Source organism: Ochotona curzoniae, unplaced genomic scaffold (assembly GCF_017591425.1).
Source record: "Ochotona curzoniae isolate NIBS_2020 unplaced genomic scaffold, NIBS_Ocur_1.0 contig_4792, whole genome shotgun sequence".
Taxonomy (NCBI): Eukaryota; Metazoa; Chordata; class Mammalia; order Lagomorpha; family Ochotonidae; genus Ochotona; species Ochotona curzoniae.
Window position 1 is genome coordinate 5091375 of NW_024466389.1, and position 17196 is coordinate 5108570.

The 17196-nt window shown below is 49.1% G+C and overlaps 1 protein-coding gene across 2 annotated transcripts in view; it reads left to right on the plus strand.

The window, feature by feature from the left end:
* UBE4B (ubiquitination factor E4B) overlaps nt 1-17196 on the plus strand; it is a 110870-nt gene that overhangs the window by 29805 nt on the left and 63869 nt on the right. For both annotated transcript variants that reach the window (XM_040987884.1, XM_040987885.1), the window contains exon 2: nt 3252-3438. In XM_040987884.1, the coding sequence (XP_040843818.1) occupies nt 3252-3438 (187 nt within the window). The remainder of the gene's footprint in view (nt 1-3251; nt 3439-17196) is intronic.

The following is a 17196-nucleotide window of genomic DNA, read 5'->3' on the forward strand; positions in this document are numbered from 1 at the left end:
GCTCTCTGTTTCTCCAGGTTCGGTTAAATCCACTGTCCTGCTTGCTCTGACTGGTTCCAGCCCGCTGGGTCGGTGTCATTGGTTTCTCTGAATTCATGCCGCTGGTTTCAAGATTGACAGGATTTTTTACTTGCTTTTTTAAAAAAAATTATTTACTTGTTTGAAATTTACTTACTTGGAAGAGGGAGAGAAGCAGAAACAGAGACCTTCCATCTGCTGGTTCTCCCCAGATGGCTGCAGTGGCTGCAGCTGAGCTGAGCCTGTCCGAAGCCAGGAGGAGCCAGGGCTTGTTGGGGTCTCTAATGAGAGAGTCTTGAGTTCGTTCAGTGATTTCCTTTCACCCCCTCTCTAGTTCTCCTTGGATGATTTAGGGAGATGGTCACTTGGTCCATGCTGTGTTCAGTTCAGGTCAGCAGCACTGGGTGTCCGTAAGACCTGCAGGCTGTGCTGGACTTGGAAGGAAAAAGTGGATGGGACAGAGGCGGCATGGGGGGCTGCAGGTGTCCCCAGCGGCTTTGGTCTCAGCACTCCTCCCCTCACTTCCCAAATAGTGGGGGGTCCTAAAAAGCTTCTTTCTGGGTGGGTTTTGTCTACTGATCACTAGAACTGGAAACTGCATTTAAGAAATACTTATTAGGGCCCGGCGCGATGGCGCAGTGGTTAAGGTCCTCGCCTTGCATGCCTGGGATCCCATATGGGTGCCGGTTCTAATCCCGGCCACCCCTCTTCCCATCTTCCCCGCTTGTGGCCTGGGAAAGCAGTCGAGGACGGCCCAAAGCTTTGGGACCCTGCACCCGCGTGGGAGACCCGGAAGAGGCTCCTGGCTTCGGATCGGCATAGCACCAGCCGTTGCGCTCACTTGGGGAGTGAATCATTGGACGGAAGATCTTCCTCTCTATCTCTCCTCTCTGTATATCCGCCTTTCCAATAAAAATAAAATAAATCTTTATAAAAAAAAATACTTATTAGCTCTTAAGAAAAAAGTAGCAAAATTTTAAAATGAAAGTAACTACAACTTCCAAAACAAATTTAGTAATGTAACGTTGTTTTTACTTTCTCAGATCTGGTTAGTGTCTGAACCCTCTTATTTATTTATTTATTTTTTAAAGATGTATTTATTTTTATTGGAAAGGCAGATATATAGAAAGGAGGAGAGACAGAGAGGAAGATCTTCCATCTGATGACTCACTCCCCAAGGGGCCGCAATGGCTGGAGCTGAGCTGATCCGAAGCTCTTCCAGGTCTCCCATGCGGATGCAGGGTCAAAAGGCTTTGGGTCATCCTCGAATGTTTTCCCAGGACACAGGCAGGGAGCTGGATGGGAAGTGGGGCTGCCGGGATTAGAACCGGTGCCCATATGGGATCCCAGGTGTGCAAAGGAAGGACATTTTAGCCACTATGCTATTGTGTTAGGCCCTGAACCCTGTTATTTCTAAATTGAATTTTTTTCTTGCAAAATTGCATGACACTTGTGCCAAAATGAGGATGAAAAAAGAAGGTTTGGGCCTCCCAGACTTTTGAGGTTGTGGGTAATCCTTGAAATCCGCAGGCCACTCAGGGAAGCGTTCCTAGGTCACCTCTGCTACTTCCCAGTCAGGCGGTGTATCTGACCTTCTGTGCCTCGGTTTGTTCATGTGAAAGTGGACATGATGTAAGTGTATGTTTAAGTGGGTTGCTCTAAGGGTTCAGACAAATGCCTGTAAAGTGCTTGGGACAGTGCTAGAAGTTAGCAAGTGCTACACAAGTTTTCATTAGGTAAATAAGACGTATCCTTTTTGTCAAGTTGAGTAGACAAGTGACTGACCTAGCAACTTAGGATTTAGTGTAAGGTTGTTGACTGGTATGTTTGCCTGGGCCACCAGGATGCGGTTCTGACCTCAAGAATAGGACACTCTTCTCTGCATGGCTGAAAATGAGACTGGGAGCAGGCTTTCCACAGGGTCAGAATGACAGGCCGATCCTTAGTTCGGACGACGCCAGCCCTGTGAGCAGTTGTCATGGAGCTTTCCGTCTTCCTTATTGGTGATGGAAAGAACAGGACCCCCCCGGGTGCTCCATGTCTCGCCTGAGGCCTGCTTAGCTCCAGCAGCGGGCTCAGAATGCCTTGTCCTCGCTGCCTGGGGCGGTGGGGGGTGAGTGTGACGCCAGGCGGTGTGGAGGCAGGCTCCTGTGATGGGTGGGCCTCCTGGAGCAGGTCTGTCATCACTCAGCCACTCTGGAGGTCACGTGTGTGGTGAAAATAGGTGAAAACAACCTCATCATTTTTGCTGCTAGAATTGATAGTAAAATATGTATCTTTGTGTGTCTGCTTTTTATTACTGAATTAGAAGTTTTTAAAGATTTCTTTCTTTCTTTATTATATTTAGTTGTAAAGACAGATTTACAGAGAGGAGAGGCAGAAAGAAAGATCTTCCATGTGCTGGTTCACTCCCCATGTTGGCACAATGGTTACAGGCTTAGGGTTAGGGTTAGGGTTAAGGTTAGGGTCCCAAGGATTTGGGCCATCCTTGACTGATTTCCCAGGCCACAGGCAGGGAGCTGGGTGGGAAGTGGAGGAGCTGGGCCATGAATCAGCATCCGTATGGGATACCGGTGCTTGCAGGCAGAGTATTAGCCAATTAAGCCTTCATGGTGGCCCAAACTCTTTTTTTTTTTTAAGCCTGCCTATTCAAAGTGAACAAGTGCAGTTTTATGTGTTTGAAACCGGGAAATTCCTTTGTCAGTTGAGGAAGTGCCATAAACTGGTGGCCAAGTAATTATGATGTGTTTAAAAAGTGAGCTGGGAGGGGCCAGTGTGGTGGTCCAGTGGGCTTAGTGTCTGCCCATGATGCGAACATCCTTTGTGAACGCTGGTTTTGAATGCCGGCTGCTCTACTTCCCATCCAGCTCCCTGGTGATGTGCCTGGGAAGGCAATGACAGATGGCCCAGTGCGTGAGCCCCTGCCTCCCATGTGGGAGACCTAGAGAAGAGTTCCCGGTTCTGACTTCAGCCTGGCCACATCCCGGCCGTTGGAGCCATTTGGGAGAGTGAACTAGCAGAGTTAATCCTTCTGTAAATCTGCCTTAAAACACGCGAGTCTTTGGGAGCCTACAGGAACACCAGTGTGCCGGGTGTTTCTCTCGAGTGACCGGTCTCTTCTCGAGGCGCGTTTATTTATAGCCGCCAAGTTCTGGCTGTTACCGATGATGTTTTCCGTGAGCGGCACTGGGCGTGACTGCTTCGTGACGGAATGCTGTGCTCTTGCGTTGTAGATCCGTCGGAGGCGCCTTGCACGACTTGCTGGCGGACAGACCTCCCAGCCGACCACCCCGCTCACCTCTCCGCAGAGGGAGAACCCTCCGGGGCCTCCCATCGCCGCCTCAGCCCCAGCTCCTTCCCAGGGCCTTGAGCTCAATGTCCACAACATGACCCCAGCTACCTCCCCGATAGGTGCAGCAGGTAAGCCCTGGTCCTTCCTGGGACACACTGGTGTTTCCGTTTTCTGCTTTGTGTTAAGGGCCCCGTTGATGGAAAGTGAAAATGCAGTGGGCGTCAATTGAAAATCCCAAAACGGTGGCTTAAAGATTATTGCAGTGTCTGTTGTTACTGTCCTGTCTGCTCGTTTTGATAATCATCTGTTAAATTGTTTTCCATAACATTTCTTTTTTGAAGATTTGTTTGTTTATTTGAAAGCACAGTTACAGAGTGAGGGAGAAGAGACAGAGAGATCTGGTGTCTGCTGACTCACCCCGAATGGCTGCAGCAGTCAGGGTCCTGCCAGGCCTCTCATGTGGGTGCAGGGGTCTGGTACGGGATACAGGTGTTGCGCACTGCAGCTTAACCCACCGTGCCACGGTGCCAGCCCCTGTGTTTTTCCCCCCCAAACAGGTTCAGGGCTTACCTTTGGCAAGTTGATGTTTCTTTTAGTAAATTTCCCTGAGATTAGATAATCCAAAAATGCAAAATTGAAATATTGCAAATGGCAAATCTTATGGTAATTATGAAATTCCTTGTTGTCATTCAACGTTGATGCAGAACATTTTGTTTAAATTTTCAGGGCATCACACTTTATCTGATGTTTTATAACAATCACATTGGCAAGTATTTCAGTATAATAGAAGGGATATTTGTTTATAATAGATGAGCTCAGAGTCAGTGTTGTGATGTAGTGGGTAGAGCCAGGTACCTGTGATGCTGGCATCCCATATGGGTTCCTGTTTGTGTCCCGGCTGCTCCATTTCCGATCCAGCTCCCTGCTTGTGGCCTGGGGAAGCAGCAGAAGACGGTCTAAGTGCTTAGGGCTCTACTCCCCTGTGGGAGGCCTGAAGAAGCTCCTGGCTCCTGGCTCCTGTCTTTAGCCTGGCTAGCCCCAGTCATTGTGGCCCACTGGGTGACCCCTGGATGGAAGATTGATCTCTGCCTCTCCTTTTCTCTCTGTAATTCTAACTTTCAAACAAATAAATCTTTAATAGTAATAATAAGTTTATGGGTAATAACTGGAACTGTCCCTGGTCAGCTGATGATTCATACTGTATATTTGAAAATTTCTTTCTTTCTTGAATTTTTTTTGTTGTTGTTAACTTTATTTAAAAAGTGAGGAAATCACGGAAACACGTCCAAGGATGAAGTGGACAGAGAGGAGAAGGGTGAGAGATTTCTGCCTTGTGAGCCTGGCGAGGGGCATGGTTACAGGTTACCCCACTCCGTGCCCGTGTGAGGGGGAGCACAGCCTGGGGAAGGGGACATTAGATTGACAAGTAAGCAGATGGCCACGTCCCCTTGCAGTGTCATTGTCACTCCGATAAGTTGCTGGTGTTTGATGCTGGGGTATGGGAGAGCAGGCCAACGTCCTTCGTGTCTGAACGGGGTGACGCTCTGTTCTGCACAGGGATCAGCACAGGAGGTGCTACCCCATGCACTGTGTGTTCTGATGCCAGGGAATGCACTCCGGTCCCTGGGACCCAAGATCCTGTTGCATCTGGGACCAACAGGATATGATAGCCTGGGTGTTTTGGCAACGCTGAAAGCCATCAGTGGGGGTCCCAGGACCCCAGGTCCCCAGGATCCCTGGACCCTAGGCCCCCATGCCCCCAGCCTCAGGCCCCCTGGCTCCCAGTACCCCAGCCTCAGGCCCCTAGGATCCCAGGATCCCAGGACCCCCAGACCCCAGGTCCCCAGCCTCAGGCTCCCAGGGCCCCAGACCCCCTGACCCCAGGACCCCAGCCTCAGGCTCCCAGGACCCCAGGACCCCCACCCCAGGCCCCCAGCCTCAGGTCCCGCAGCAGCCTGTTGTTATGCTGTGCTTCACTGTGGCCGCCTAGGACTGGTAGGACTCCAGTCTGCCTCCAGACCAGTGCTTTGGTTTGTTGCCAGTGTTAAATGAATTTTTATATGAACAATTTTCTTAGACATTTATATATATATATATATTTATTTATTAAAGGAAACTTTATAAAGTGAAAAATTTTCCATTCGCTGGGTCACACCCCATATGACCAGCGTTCCTGGAGCTGATCTGATCAGAAGCCAGGAGCCAGGAGCTCCTTCCAGGTCTCCCATGGGGGTGCAGCGTCCCTTGGGCCACCTCTGCTGCTTTCCCAGGCCTCGAGAAGGATGCTGGAAGGGAGGTAGAGCAGTTGGGACATGACCAGTGCCCATATGAGGTGCTGGTGCTTATAAAGTGGAGGATTAGCTTGTTGAGCTACTGTGCTGGCCCCCTATCAAGCATAACCTTGTCACTATAATAATTATTTACAATTTTTTTGGTTGTTAAAAGTTTATTTTGTAAAATAAATGGCTGATCCCATTTTATGATATTTTAGATGATTTATTTATTTTTATTGGAAAAGTAGATTTACAGAGAGGAGAGTCCAAGACAAAGATCTTCCATCTGCTGGTTCACTTCCCAAGTGGCTGCCCATTGTGCATGCATGGGGGTGCAGGGTCCGAAGGCTGTGGGCCGTCCTCGACTGCTTTCCCAGGCCACAAGCAGGGAGCTGCATGGGAAGTGGAGCAGCCGGGACATGAACTGGCGTCCATATGGGATCCAGCATGTGTAAGCATTGGGTTTAGCCACTAGACTATTGTGCCGGGTGCTATTTTATACTTTCCTAAAACTTTGACTGTGAAAAAGGAACTTTTAGGAGACTGCACTGATCCTCATCCCTAACGATTGTTCTTTATTTCCAGTTATTTAACATGTTCTTCCCTAGCTTTCCATTTTGCTTGATCGTTCTTGTTGTTAGAGAGAATGCCCATGTGCCGGCCAGCCTCTTAAATGCCTAATGTGACAGGGCAGTGCCTGCAGAAGCTCAGAGCTGGAGCAGTTCCTTGTCTGCCCCCTGGTGGCCATCACCCCGCCTCAGGAGTGTGCATTCGCAGGAAGATGGGAGTCCAGAGCTGGAGCTGGGCACTGAGCCACAGGGTGTCTTAGTCCAAGTCTTAAACCTGCCGCCTGATGCCTGCTCCACATCCCTTCATCTGGGTTGATGTGTTACGAGAAGTAATTGCAGGGCAGGTGCTGGGCGCAGTGGTGAAGGTGCTGTTTCGGATGCCTGCATTCCAGGTCAGCGGCCTGAATTCATGTCCTGGCTGCCCTCCCATGTTCAGTTTCCTGCTGACGGGCTCCCTGGGAGCAGAAGATGATACCCCAACACTTGAGTCTCTTCTGCTGCCTGCATGGAAGTCCTGGGTGTGGTTCAAGTGTCCTGGCTTCCGCCTGGCCCTGTCCCAGCTGCTGGAGGCATTTGTGGAGTGAACCAGCTGATGGAAGTTTGTTGACTATCTCTATCTTTCCAAAAAGAGCAAAAAAAGAAAAGAAAGTGGAATATACAAACAGAAAATGCTTAATGATAATACAGAAAAATGAAGGAAAAAAAGTATTGCAGAATGGGCTTTATTTTTTCTGTTCCTATTGTCGGGCATCCAGATGGACTTTTCCACTCGTGAATACTGTAATATCATTTATGTACACTTACACAGTTTATATTCATACATGACATAATTCTGTTACCTATGAAGAGTAGTACAGTCCAAAGCTTGTGTTAATGAACTGGGTGTGTGGAACGGCTCCTGTTCATCTGCGCAGCCGCAGTGGTCTGCGGGAGCTGCGAGGTTGAGAATTCCGGTGGTGACTTCATCTTTTCCTGGTCTCACCATGATCCGACCACACCAGGCTATCTGGAATTTGTCTGGGTTAGAGCCCCTCGCTCGCCTTGTCTTACTCATTTGATGAAGCTGTGGTCCTGGTTAAATGCCCTGCCCTGCGTGCCTAGCTCTGGAGAAAGAACCACACTGACCTGTTTGATCATCAGACTAACGTGGGACTTCATCCAGGCAGGCGGCTGTGGCATAGCTCCTAGTTCATCCTGCAGTTGATTTGGGTATATCTCCCCCTTGCTGCGTGCACGCAGGCTCCCCATCTCATCGAGGAAGCTGAGACAAGCAGAAGAGGATGCCTGGTAGCTGCCTCACCTCGTCCTTCTGGCCAGCTGCCCTTATGCCTCGTTCTTGTTGCAGGGGAGCTGCCCCTGCCCCTGAAGCTGTCCCCTGCAGCTGCTCAGAGCCTTCACGCCTCCAGCTCCCCACCAGATTTCCTATCTGAAGTGGTTTTTTTGAACAGCTCCCTTATATGCTGTTACAGTTTCTCTCATGGAAGTTTAAAGAGATAACTCTTGGTAGTGTCTTTTTTTTTTTTTTTAAGATATTATATATTTACTTGAAAGGCATTGAGACTATGAGAGAGAGATATCCGTCTGTTTCACTCCCCCAGGTAACACAGCGGTGAGGGCGGGTGCAGGCTGGAGCCAGGAGTCATCCCAGAACTTGTCCAGCTCTTGCCCATGCGGGTGGCAGAGTCCCAAGCACCTGAGCAGTCACCTGCCCTTCCCAGGAACACTCCTGAGGAGCTGCATTGGAAGTGCTTCCCGCCAGGCACACCTGTGCGGGATGCCCGCGTTGCAGGTGGTGGCGTAACACACTTGACTGCAATGCCAGCCTTGAGTGGGTAGTTAGTGTAGTTAACATACCTCACGTCCTTTGTCAGAATGCCTGGGTGTGGTTCCTGGCTGCACCTCCTGAAGCCCGCTCAGTGTACCTGGAAGACAGCAGTGACAGCTCAGGAGGCGTGTGCTTGGATTGAGCCAGCCGCCAGCTGTGGCCCCGCCCTTCCTGGCAGTGATGTGCATCTGAGGAGTGAACCAGAGGCCAAGCGTTCTTCTGTCTCTCAGCCTCCCAAGTAGATGGATACAGAAGAAAGGAGCTCTGTTGACCTCAGCCCCTGCCGTCTTCCAGTCCTCTCTTGTCCCCTTGATGGAGTTGACTGTGGGTCAGGAGGCTGTCAGGGCCACTTTGTCTACCTGCCTGTCGAGGGCTGGCAGGCTTGCCCCTGTGACCTCCCAGGGTTCTCCTTGAAGCACACTCTGCTGGCGCCCATCCGCCCTCCGTCTGGGCCTGTTTTCACTTGGCGTGGTTTCTTCTAATTCCCTGACTTCTGACGGGGAGGATGCAGGATCCGGTGCTGAGGCTGTTCTCTCCATCATGTCCGTCCTGTTAGTGATGTCGCCTAGCTTCCTGGCATGCACTGCTGCCTCTGATTTGGGCATTCCTCGGTTTTGTCTTGTGCCTCACCTTAGACATGCAGTGGCTTACTGGACATCTCGGTGCCGGCATCCTGCAGACACCACCAGCGTTGACCCCTCCCAGGACCCCATCTCAGAACTGAACATTCATTTTTTCTAGTTGCTTTTGCCTCACCGTCTCTCCTCCTTCTCTTACATTCCTGGCCGGGGTTTATTTGTGCAGGAAGGCCGTCAGTCCTCCCTGGTCCATCACACGAAGGCCACTGCAGACTCAGTGTGCGCGCACCTGTGTGATTGGGTCGGAAATGTCAGATGAATATAAGAATTGAATTCCAATTGAACAGCATTTATAAGTGTTTTTCATTTTTTCCTTTTTTGCATTTGGTCTGTCTGTTTTCTCCTGATGTTCTGAACAGAATTTCAAGTCCATTTTATTCTAAATTACAAAGTAAAATAGTTACAAAATACCCGAGTGGTGCATGATGCGATTAAGTAATACCCGTGAATCCTGCCTGGAATCCTTGTCCCCCACTCCTTGTCACCAGCAGGTCATTGACATACTGATTTTTACATTTACTATTCTCAGCTCCTTTAGTTTTAAACAAGTTTCTGTATTTATTTGAAAGGCAAAGTTATGGGGAAGAGAGAGGTGATTTTGCTGGTTCACTCCCCAAATGGCTGAGAGGACTGGGGCTGGGCCAGGCTGAAGCCAGTCTTTCCCGCAGGCGGCAGGGGTTTAAGCAGTTGGGCCATTGTCCTGCTTAGCAGGAAGTTGGATCTGAAATGGAGCAGCAGGTACCCAGATGGGATGCCCATGTGAGATGGTGGCATCACAGGAGAGGGATTAACTTGCTGTACCACATCACCAGCTCCAGATACTGCTTAATTGGTTTACTGAATTGTGATGCTAACCTCAAGTGACAGTGGGGAGAAAGGCTCTCAAAGAAGAGTGAGCTGATTGGGGAATGAAAAGGAGATTATCATTGCGGTGTGCATGCTCTGTTGTGCCATGGGCATATGCAGGAAGACAAAGGAAGGCAGGGTTTTTAACAGTCAGAGCAAAACGTTTTTGATGCTGAGGGTAAATGTTTCTGTCGATAGCAAGGTGGCATGGATCCAGCTAGAGTCAGCAGTTGCTGGGCAGCCATCCTGTACACGTGTTCTTTCTTCCTGGCACGCTGCAGTTGTCGCTGTCATTGTAAAGGTGGTTCCAGAAGCACAGGCAAGGGGACACTCCTTCAAGGCGTTCAGCTCTATTTTGCTCTGGGTTTGGCCTAAGTGACTGCTTGTGACAGCACCGTGGTGCTGCTGGCATTTAGCCTGGTGGCTAACACGGCTTCTCACAGCAGTGTGCCTGGGCTTGTCTCCCACTGCAGCTCCTAGCCTGGCCCCCTAGTGCACGCCCTGGGAAGCAGCAGTGGGGTTCAGGTGCGTTCTGTCCTCGTGGGAGTCCTGGGTTGTATGTCCCACCCCTACCTTCAACTCCAGGCCCTGATTCTTGCTGTTAGGGGCTTTTGGGGAGAGAACCAAGTTTCTATTTAATGCATCTAAAATGAAACTTTTTAAAGCTTAAAGCCGTGCATGTGCATATGTAATATGCAACATCCATGTGCGTTAGTGCTTTTCTCTCTGGTGACTGACTCGTGTGTTCTCTGCGTTTACGTGTCGGGCTTCCGGCGGCCACGCAGTGCCGGACACTTGTTCTGCTTCCTGGTTTACAGTCCCATGCGGGGCAGGAGTGCTCAGAGTGTTTGAAAATGGCTGCTACTCCTGCTGGGCCCTGGGAGAAGAGCAAACCAAATATTCCTGTGAAAAATTGAGAGAAGGAAATGATCAGACATTTTTCAAAAGAACAAATTCAAATGGGTAGCAGACACAAAAAGTGGCTCAGGCTCCCTAGCTGTCAGGGAGATACAAATGAAAAGCACATTTGTGTTCCACCTAACTCCAGGGAGACTGGCCTCATTCTGAACACTGCTAAACACCTGCTGGCATGGATGTAGGAAGAAAGCTACCCTCCTTCACTGTTGGTGGCAGTGTAGGCTGGTACAACCACTGTGGAAGTCTGTATGAAGGGTGCCAAGAGAACTGAAATACACTGCCATATGACCCAGCTGTCCCACTGCTGGGACTGTATCCAAAGGAAATGAAATCTACACATGAGGTCTGTAATCCCATATTTATAGCAGCACAGTCTACATTTGCAAATATATGGAAAGAACCCAGATGCCTGTCCAAAGAGGAGTGCATAAAGGGTGGTACATACCCTCCATGGAATGCTGCTCAGCCATTTAAAGTAATGAAATTCTGCCATTTGCAATCAAATGGTCCCGACTAACCATTATGCTCAGTGAAATAAATCAACCCCGAAAGGACAAATATCATGTTCTCTCTAATATAAGGCAACCTTCATGCAAAATATGAGATTAATAGTCCTGTCACTACTGTTTTTGTTGCAACTTATGGGTTTTGATATTTTTGTTTTTATTTTCATTTCTTCAGAATAGTTTTTTCTCTTATTAATTTCTTCACTGACTCATAGGTCTTACAGTAGCACGATTTTCTCCAAGAAGGTTTTTTTGCTTTTTCATTTCTTCAGTGACACATTGGTCATTCAGTAGCATGTTATTTTGCTTCATGGCGTTGTAAATTTTTTAAACTTTATTCTGTTGTTGATTTTGTTTTGTGGCTTTTCATTTAAGGGGCTGTACAGTAGCTAATGGAGAGTATCACATCCAGATGTGAGGATACATTGCAGTGTGCATCTCTACTTCTTTTTTAATTTAAAGATTTATTTATTTTTATTGCCAAGTCAGATACACAGAGAGGAGGAGAGACAGAGAGGAAGATCTTCCATCCGATGATTCACTCCCCAAGGGAGCACAACGGCCGGTGCTGTGCCGATCTGAAGCCGGGAACCAGGAACTTTTTCCGGGTCTCCCATGCAGGTACAGGATCCCAAGGCTTTGGGCCATCCTCAACTGCCTTCCCAGGGGCTGGATGGGAAGTGGAGCTGTTGGGATTAGAACTGGCGCCCATATGGGATCCCAGCGTGTTCAAGGCGAGGACCTTAGCCACTAGGCCACGGCACCGGGCCTGCATCTCTACTTCTGTATCAAAGATGGACTCCCAATGAAACAACAGGATGCTGGACTCTCTGCCATTGTGCATACCCGCAGTGTCAGGATACACTTAAATGGCAGAGTGATGGACTTAACGACTGCTTAGGAAGGACAATATTATTGTAATAAAAGGGGAAATCGGTGGAGGTGAGGGAATTTTGGGAAGGAGTAAGTAAAATTGTTGGGCCCAGATTTTGAGATCCCCAGAAATCACCAGGAGTCTTAAGTCCATCCAAGTGCACAAGGATGGTTGTTTATTCCAGCTCAGCATGTCCCACCAGGCTGAGACCAACTCTGCATGCTGCGGAGTGTTGCCCCAAACAGGACATTCCTAGGGTTTATAGGGGCGGTCCACATTAGCTTGAACAGGGACAACTCACAATAGCCTGCAAGGTGAGGGGAAATACCACACATTCCCATGGAGCCCGTGCCTCCAGCAACTAAGGGAAGCACCGCCTTAATTACTTGGAGTCACCTGTGAGATAACCAGACTTAGGTGGGCCTTGATTCATAAGAATTGGGACCCATCAGTGCTGAAGGTCACACAGGCCGTTTGTCCTGCAAGTTCACACAGTTTCTTAGTAGCAATGAGCCATGAGCAAATGGTTGGGATTTTGTGAGGTTCTTCAAAATCTCACAGCCCATGGAACTGTATCATAAAATAAAAATACATACATACAAATGTATATGCATACATAAATAAATTTTTTTGAAAGGTTGAGTTACAGGGAGAGAGAGGGAGTGAGGGAGACAGAGGTGTTCCATTCTCTGGCTGTTTCCTGAAGTGGCTGCAGTGACTGGTTGGGGTTGGCCAGGCTGAAGCCTGGAGCCAGGAGCTTCCTCCTGGTCTTCATGTGATGCAAGGGCCCAATCTGTAGGACCATCTGTTTGTTGTCCTGCAGCAATGGACTTGGTGCCATGGACCCTGATAAAGAATGCACCTGGACTGCCCACTGCTTCTTGCTTTTAAAGACCAGGGTCACAGAGGCACAAGCGAGGAGGGTTTGAGGTATTTATATCTCAACTCCCGGTGAGCAGGGGGGGGGGGGGAGGAGGGAGGGAGGGAGGGAGAGAGGGAGAAAGGGAGAGTCTTTTTCCCTTGGTCAGCTAGTTCCTGTCTTCCTGCCTAGGGAGGAGGAACCACCTTTCTTTGTTTTGTATGTACAATCAATTGTTCCCATTCAAAGGATAGGCAATCAATTGTTCTTATACAAATGGTATCCAGTCATTCTCATGCAAATGATATCCTCTGCTGCTTTCCCTGGCATGTTAGCAGGGACTGGATTGAAAGAGGAGCCGCTGGGACTCAGACCAGCACCTGCATCCAATACTAGTGCTGCCAGGTGCCTTTAGGCTGCCAAACCCTGTAGGCTGTTTGTACTTAAAAAAAAATTTTTTTTCTTCCTTTTTAAAAAAAATCAAGCTTACTATTTTTTTTTTTTTAGTGTTTATGCTTATTTGAAGGGCAGATTTACTGAGAGATAATAGAGAGATCTTCTTTCTGCTGGTCAGTCCTCAGGTGGCCACAACAGCTGGAGATGGGCCAGTCCAAAGCTAGGAGCCTGGAGCTTCTTCCAGGTCTCCCCAGTGAGTTCTTGGGCTCAAGGACCTGGGCCCTCTGCCCTTGCTCTCCCAGGTTATTAGCAGAGAGCTGGATGAGAGGTGGAGCAGCTGGACTTGAAGCAGTGTCCTTGTTGGATGCGGACAGCACAATGAGGCTCATGCCGCGGGACAGACCCTGTTGCTTTTAAATTAAAGAAAAACAAAAACAAAAAAACCAGGAGCGCATCCCTGTCCTATTGAGTGCTGTCGTCCTGATTGTGCTGGATGTGTTTTATTGCTCTGGCTTCTGCTTTAGTTTATGTTGGCTGCTACCAGTGACTTGCTGAGTGCTGTAAATTCAGGCAGCCTTCCTCTAACACATATTTATTTAAATCTTTCGCGTGTTAGGCTCTGTTGTAGCCCATGTTGCTTAAATTTGCTGGCAGAAAACAAACAATCTCAGAACTCCTGTCAGATGGTGATAATTGCTGTAGAAAGAATATGTTTGAGCAAATTATGCCAGGAAGGGGTACATCGCTATCTTGATTGCATTTCAAATTGTATTTTTCATTATTCTGTTAAAAAGGCAGAAGTAGAGATCTTCAAGCCACTGATTCACTCCTCCAATGCCTGTGGTAGCCAGGGGAAGCAGGCTGAAGGAAGGAGTCCAGAATTCAGCCTGTGCCTTCCCTGGGAGCAGCAGGGACCCGAGTACTTGAACCCTCACCTGCTGCCTCCCAGGCTCACACTCGTGGGAATGCAGATCAGAACTGCGGAGTCAGGACTTGCACCTGTCCTGGGGGGCAGGCGCCCCAGCCGTCACTGCTGCGCTAAGCACCCGCTGCTGCTGCTTTCTTTGTAAAGCTTTATATAGTAGGCCCTGCACTGCGGCGTAGCAGACTGCTCCTCCTGGTGCTCCAGCATCCCAGCCGGGTGCCAGTTGGTGTCCCAGCTGCTCCTCTTCTGATCCAGCTCTCTCGTAATGGCCTCGAAAGGTAATATTGGAGGATGACCCAAGTGCTAGGGCCCTGCACCCACATGGGAGACACAACAAGATCTGTCTTCTGAGCCTGTGTGAAGCCAGAAGCCAGGAGCTTCTTCCTGGTCTCCCATGTCAGTGCAGGGCCCCTGGCACTTGGGCCATCTTTGCCAGGTGCATTAGCAGGGAGCTGGATCAGAAGTGGAGAGCTGGAATTCGACTGGATTCGATATGGGATGCCAGCTTTGCAGATGGGTGGCTTAACTTTGCTGTGCCACAACACTGGGCCCTTTGTCCATGTGTATTTTGAAAAAAGTTTTATTTTATTTTTGTTGGAAAGGCAGATTTGCAGAGAGAGCAGAAACAGAAAGATCTGTTTTCTCGTTCACTTCCCAAATGTCTGCAATGGTTGGAGCTGAGCGGATCCCAAGCCAGGAGCCAGGAGCCTCTTCAGGTTTGTCACTACAGGGTCCCAAGGCTTTGGGCCGTCCTCGACTGCTTTCCCAGGCCACAGGGAAGGAGCTGGATGGGAAGTGGAGCAGCTAGGACATGAACTGGCGCCCATATGGGATCCCGGCACGTGTAAGGTGAGGACTTTTGCCACTAGGCTCCTGTGCCGGGCTCAGATGATTTAAAAAACTCTTTATTGTCTGGCTTTGTGGAGAGGAAGGAAGAAACAGTAACCCGTGGTCCTGGAAAGCTGGCTGCCTGACCTCGGCTTCTCACGGAAGGCAGGAGAGAGCATGCGGACGGCAGGAGTGTGCTTGTGGCTTGGAACGAGTAGTGTTTGTTCTTTTGCTTTGATGTGTTTTGCTGTTAATGTGTTGTGGCAATTTAATTTGTATTTTAAAGCAAGTCAGAGAACTGCTGTCAGAAACTGCTAAGTGTTCTAAAGGAAGGTGTATTCAAGTGTGGCGAGTTTACTCTGTTCGAACCAGGAGTTAAGGGTTTTTTGGTCTTTGCCTTGACCTTATCTTTGAACGTGCCAGTCTGAGAGCGCGAGAGAGACTTACCTGCACCTGACTAAAGTTACTTTGGTTGTTGTCGGTAATAGGCTAGTTGTAGAGTTGGAATAGTTACGGAAATGCTAGGAGGCCACGCCTGGCCGCCAGCGCCCCCGTTGATGCTCCTGGGGGTGTCCGCAGGCGATGCTGGAGTGTTTGAGCCCCTCTACCCACATGGGACACCTAGGTCGATTTTCTGGCTGCGGCCTTGACCTGGCTGGCTGTTGTGGCCAACTGGGGAGTAAATCAGTATATGGAAAAATTTTCTTTTATACTCTGAAACTTGACTTTACAAGTAAAATATGTAAGTCTTTATAAAAAAAAATGCTAGACTTTGTGCCTCAGGTAAAGCTACCATATGAGACATCCGCTTCATAGTGGATTGCTTTTTGGAGTCCCAGCTGCCCTACTTCCGCTCCAGCTTCCTGCGAATGTGCCCAGGAGGGCAGCCGGACGTGCTCAGGCGCCTGGGTCCCTGTCGCCCTTGTGGGACACCAGGGTGGAGGTTTTGGCTCAGGGTGTAGCAGGCATTTAGTTAATGAGCCCAGCTGCTAGATGAGGTGTGTGGTGGAGTGCGAGAGAGATCACACAGGACCTGGTGTAGGATGCTAGGAGGAGTCTTTATTGCCAAGCTTGGCGACAGCAGCTCCCCCGGAGCAGCTGCCCTGTGTGGCACTAGTCAGGGGTTAATGTCTTATCATAGAATGCAATACTTCTGATTAACTTCGGTCACCGGAGGCAGGGTGGGAGGGCGGGAGACGCTGGGGCTTCTCCCTGAGGATGGAATTAACGTTTCATTGCTGTTAGGCCCCACCATCAGGAACTCTTTTGAAAGAAATATAAAGAACGTTAACATCTTTTGAGAGTACATAATTAGAAATATAAGGAACATTATAGCATCTTCACTGACTCGCCCACTCCATGAACAGAGGGTGGGGTACACAGCCACATCCCATTTGCCCACTGTTAAGGGGTGCTGGCTGTCACTGTCTGCACCCAATAGCTGTGTGTGTGTGTGTCCCCTTTTGCTCTATTACTTGTCATTAAATAAGTGAATTTTGTTTTTTACGCTGTGAAAAGCATGATCTTTAAAGACCTCAGACGAGACGTTGTCTGTTGGAATCCTCCGGCGCTGTCGGGGCAGTGTCACTGCGCTGCAGCTTCCCCCCAGATGCTCGGTCGCAAGGCGTGGGCCCTTGGGAAGGACATCACCTAGTTAAGACTATTTGCATTTCTTCTCACTTCATTATGCGCATTTCAAGCCTACAATGGCGTAGGAGCAGTTTTGCTGCAAACACCTGTGTGCCACCATCTAGTTCCTGCCGTTCTCGTGCCATACTGTCCCTGAGGGGTTCACATGTGTCTGTCTAGTCCTGGTCTTTTTCTTTAATTTTTAAAAAAGATTTATGTATTTTTATTTATTGGAGAGAAAGATCTTCCCATTCCCTGGTTTATTCCCCAAGTGGCCTCAATGGCTGGAGCTGAGCCGATCTGAAGCCAGGAGCCAGGAGATTCCTCTGCGTCTCCCATGTGAGTGCAGGGTCTGAAGGCTTTGTGCAGTCCTCGACTGCTTTCCCAATCCACCAACAGGGAGCTGGAAGGGAAGTGGAACAGCTGGGACACGAACTAGTGCCCGCATGGGATCCTGGTAGAATCAAGGTGAGGATTTAGCTGCTAGGCCATTGTGCTGGACCCTTTTTCTTTAGTTTTCTTTTTAACTTGTTACCAAGGTGAGGAAGTTACAGAACCATGCAGGCCACCAGTTGGGATGGAGAGGGTTGGGTCTGCCTGGGCAGAGGGGCAGGGGTCGGGGTGGGCTGTTTTAGAAGCTGATTTGTGTTTAGGGACCAAAGTTTGAATTGGTGAAAGAACCGACAAGGATTCAGTTTTAATTGTTGGAAGCAGTTGCTGAGCTGACGGTTTACGATGCTGACCACTGTTCCGGTGATTTCGGATTTCTTCCAGCCTTGATTTCCGATGGAAATTCTGTG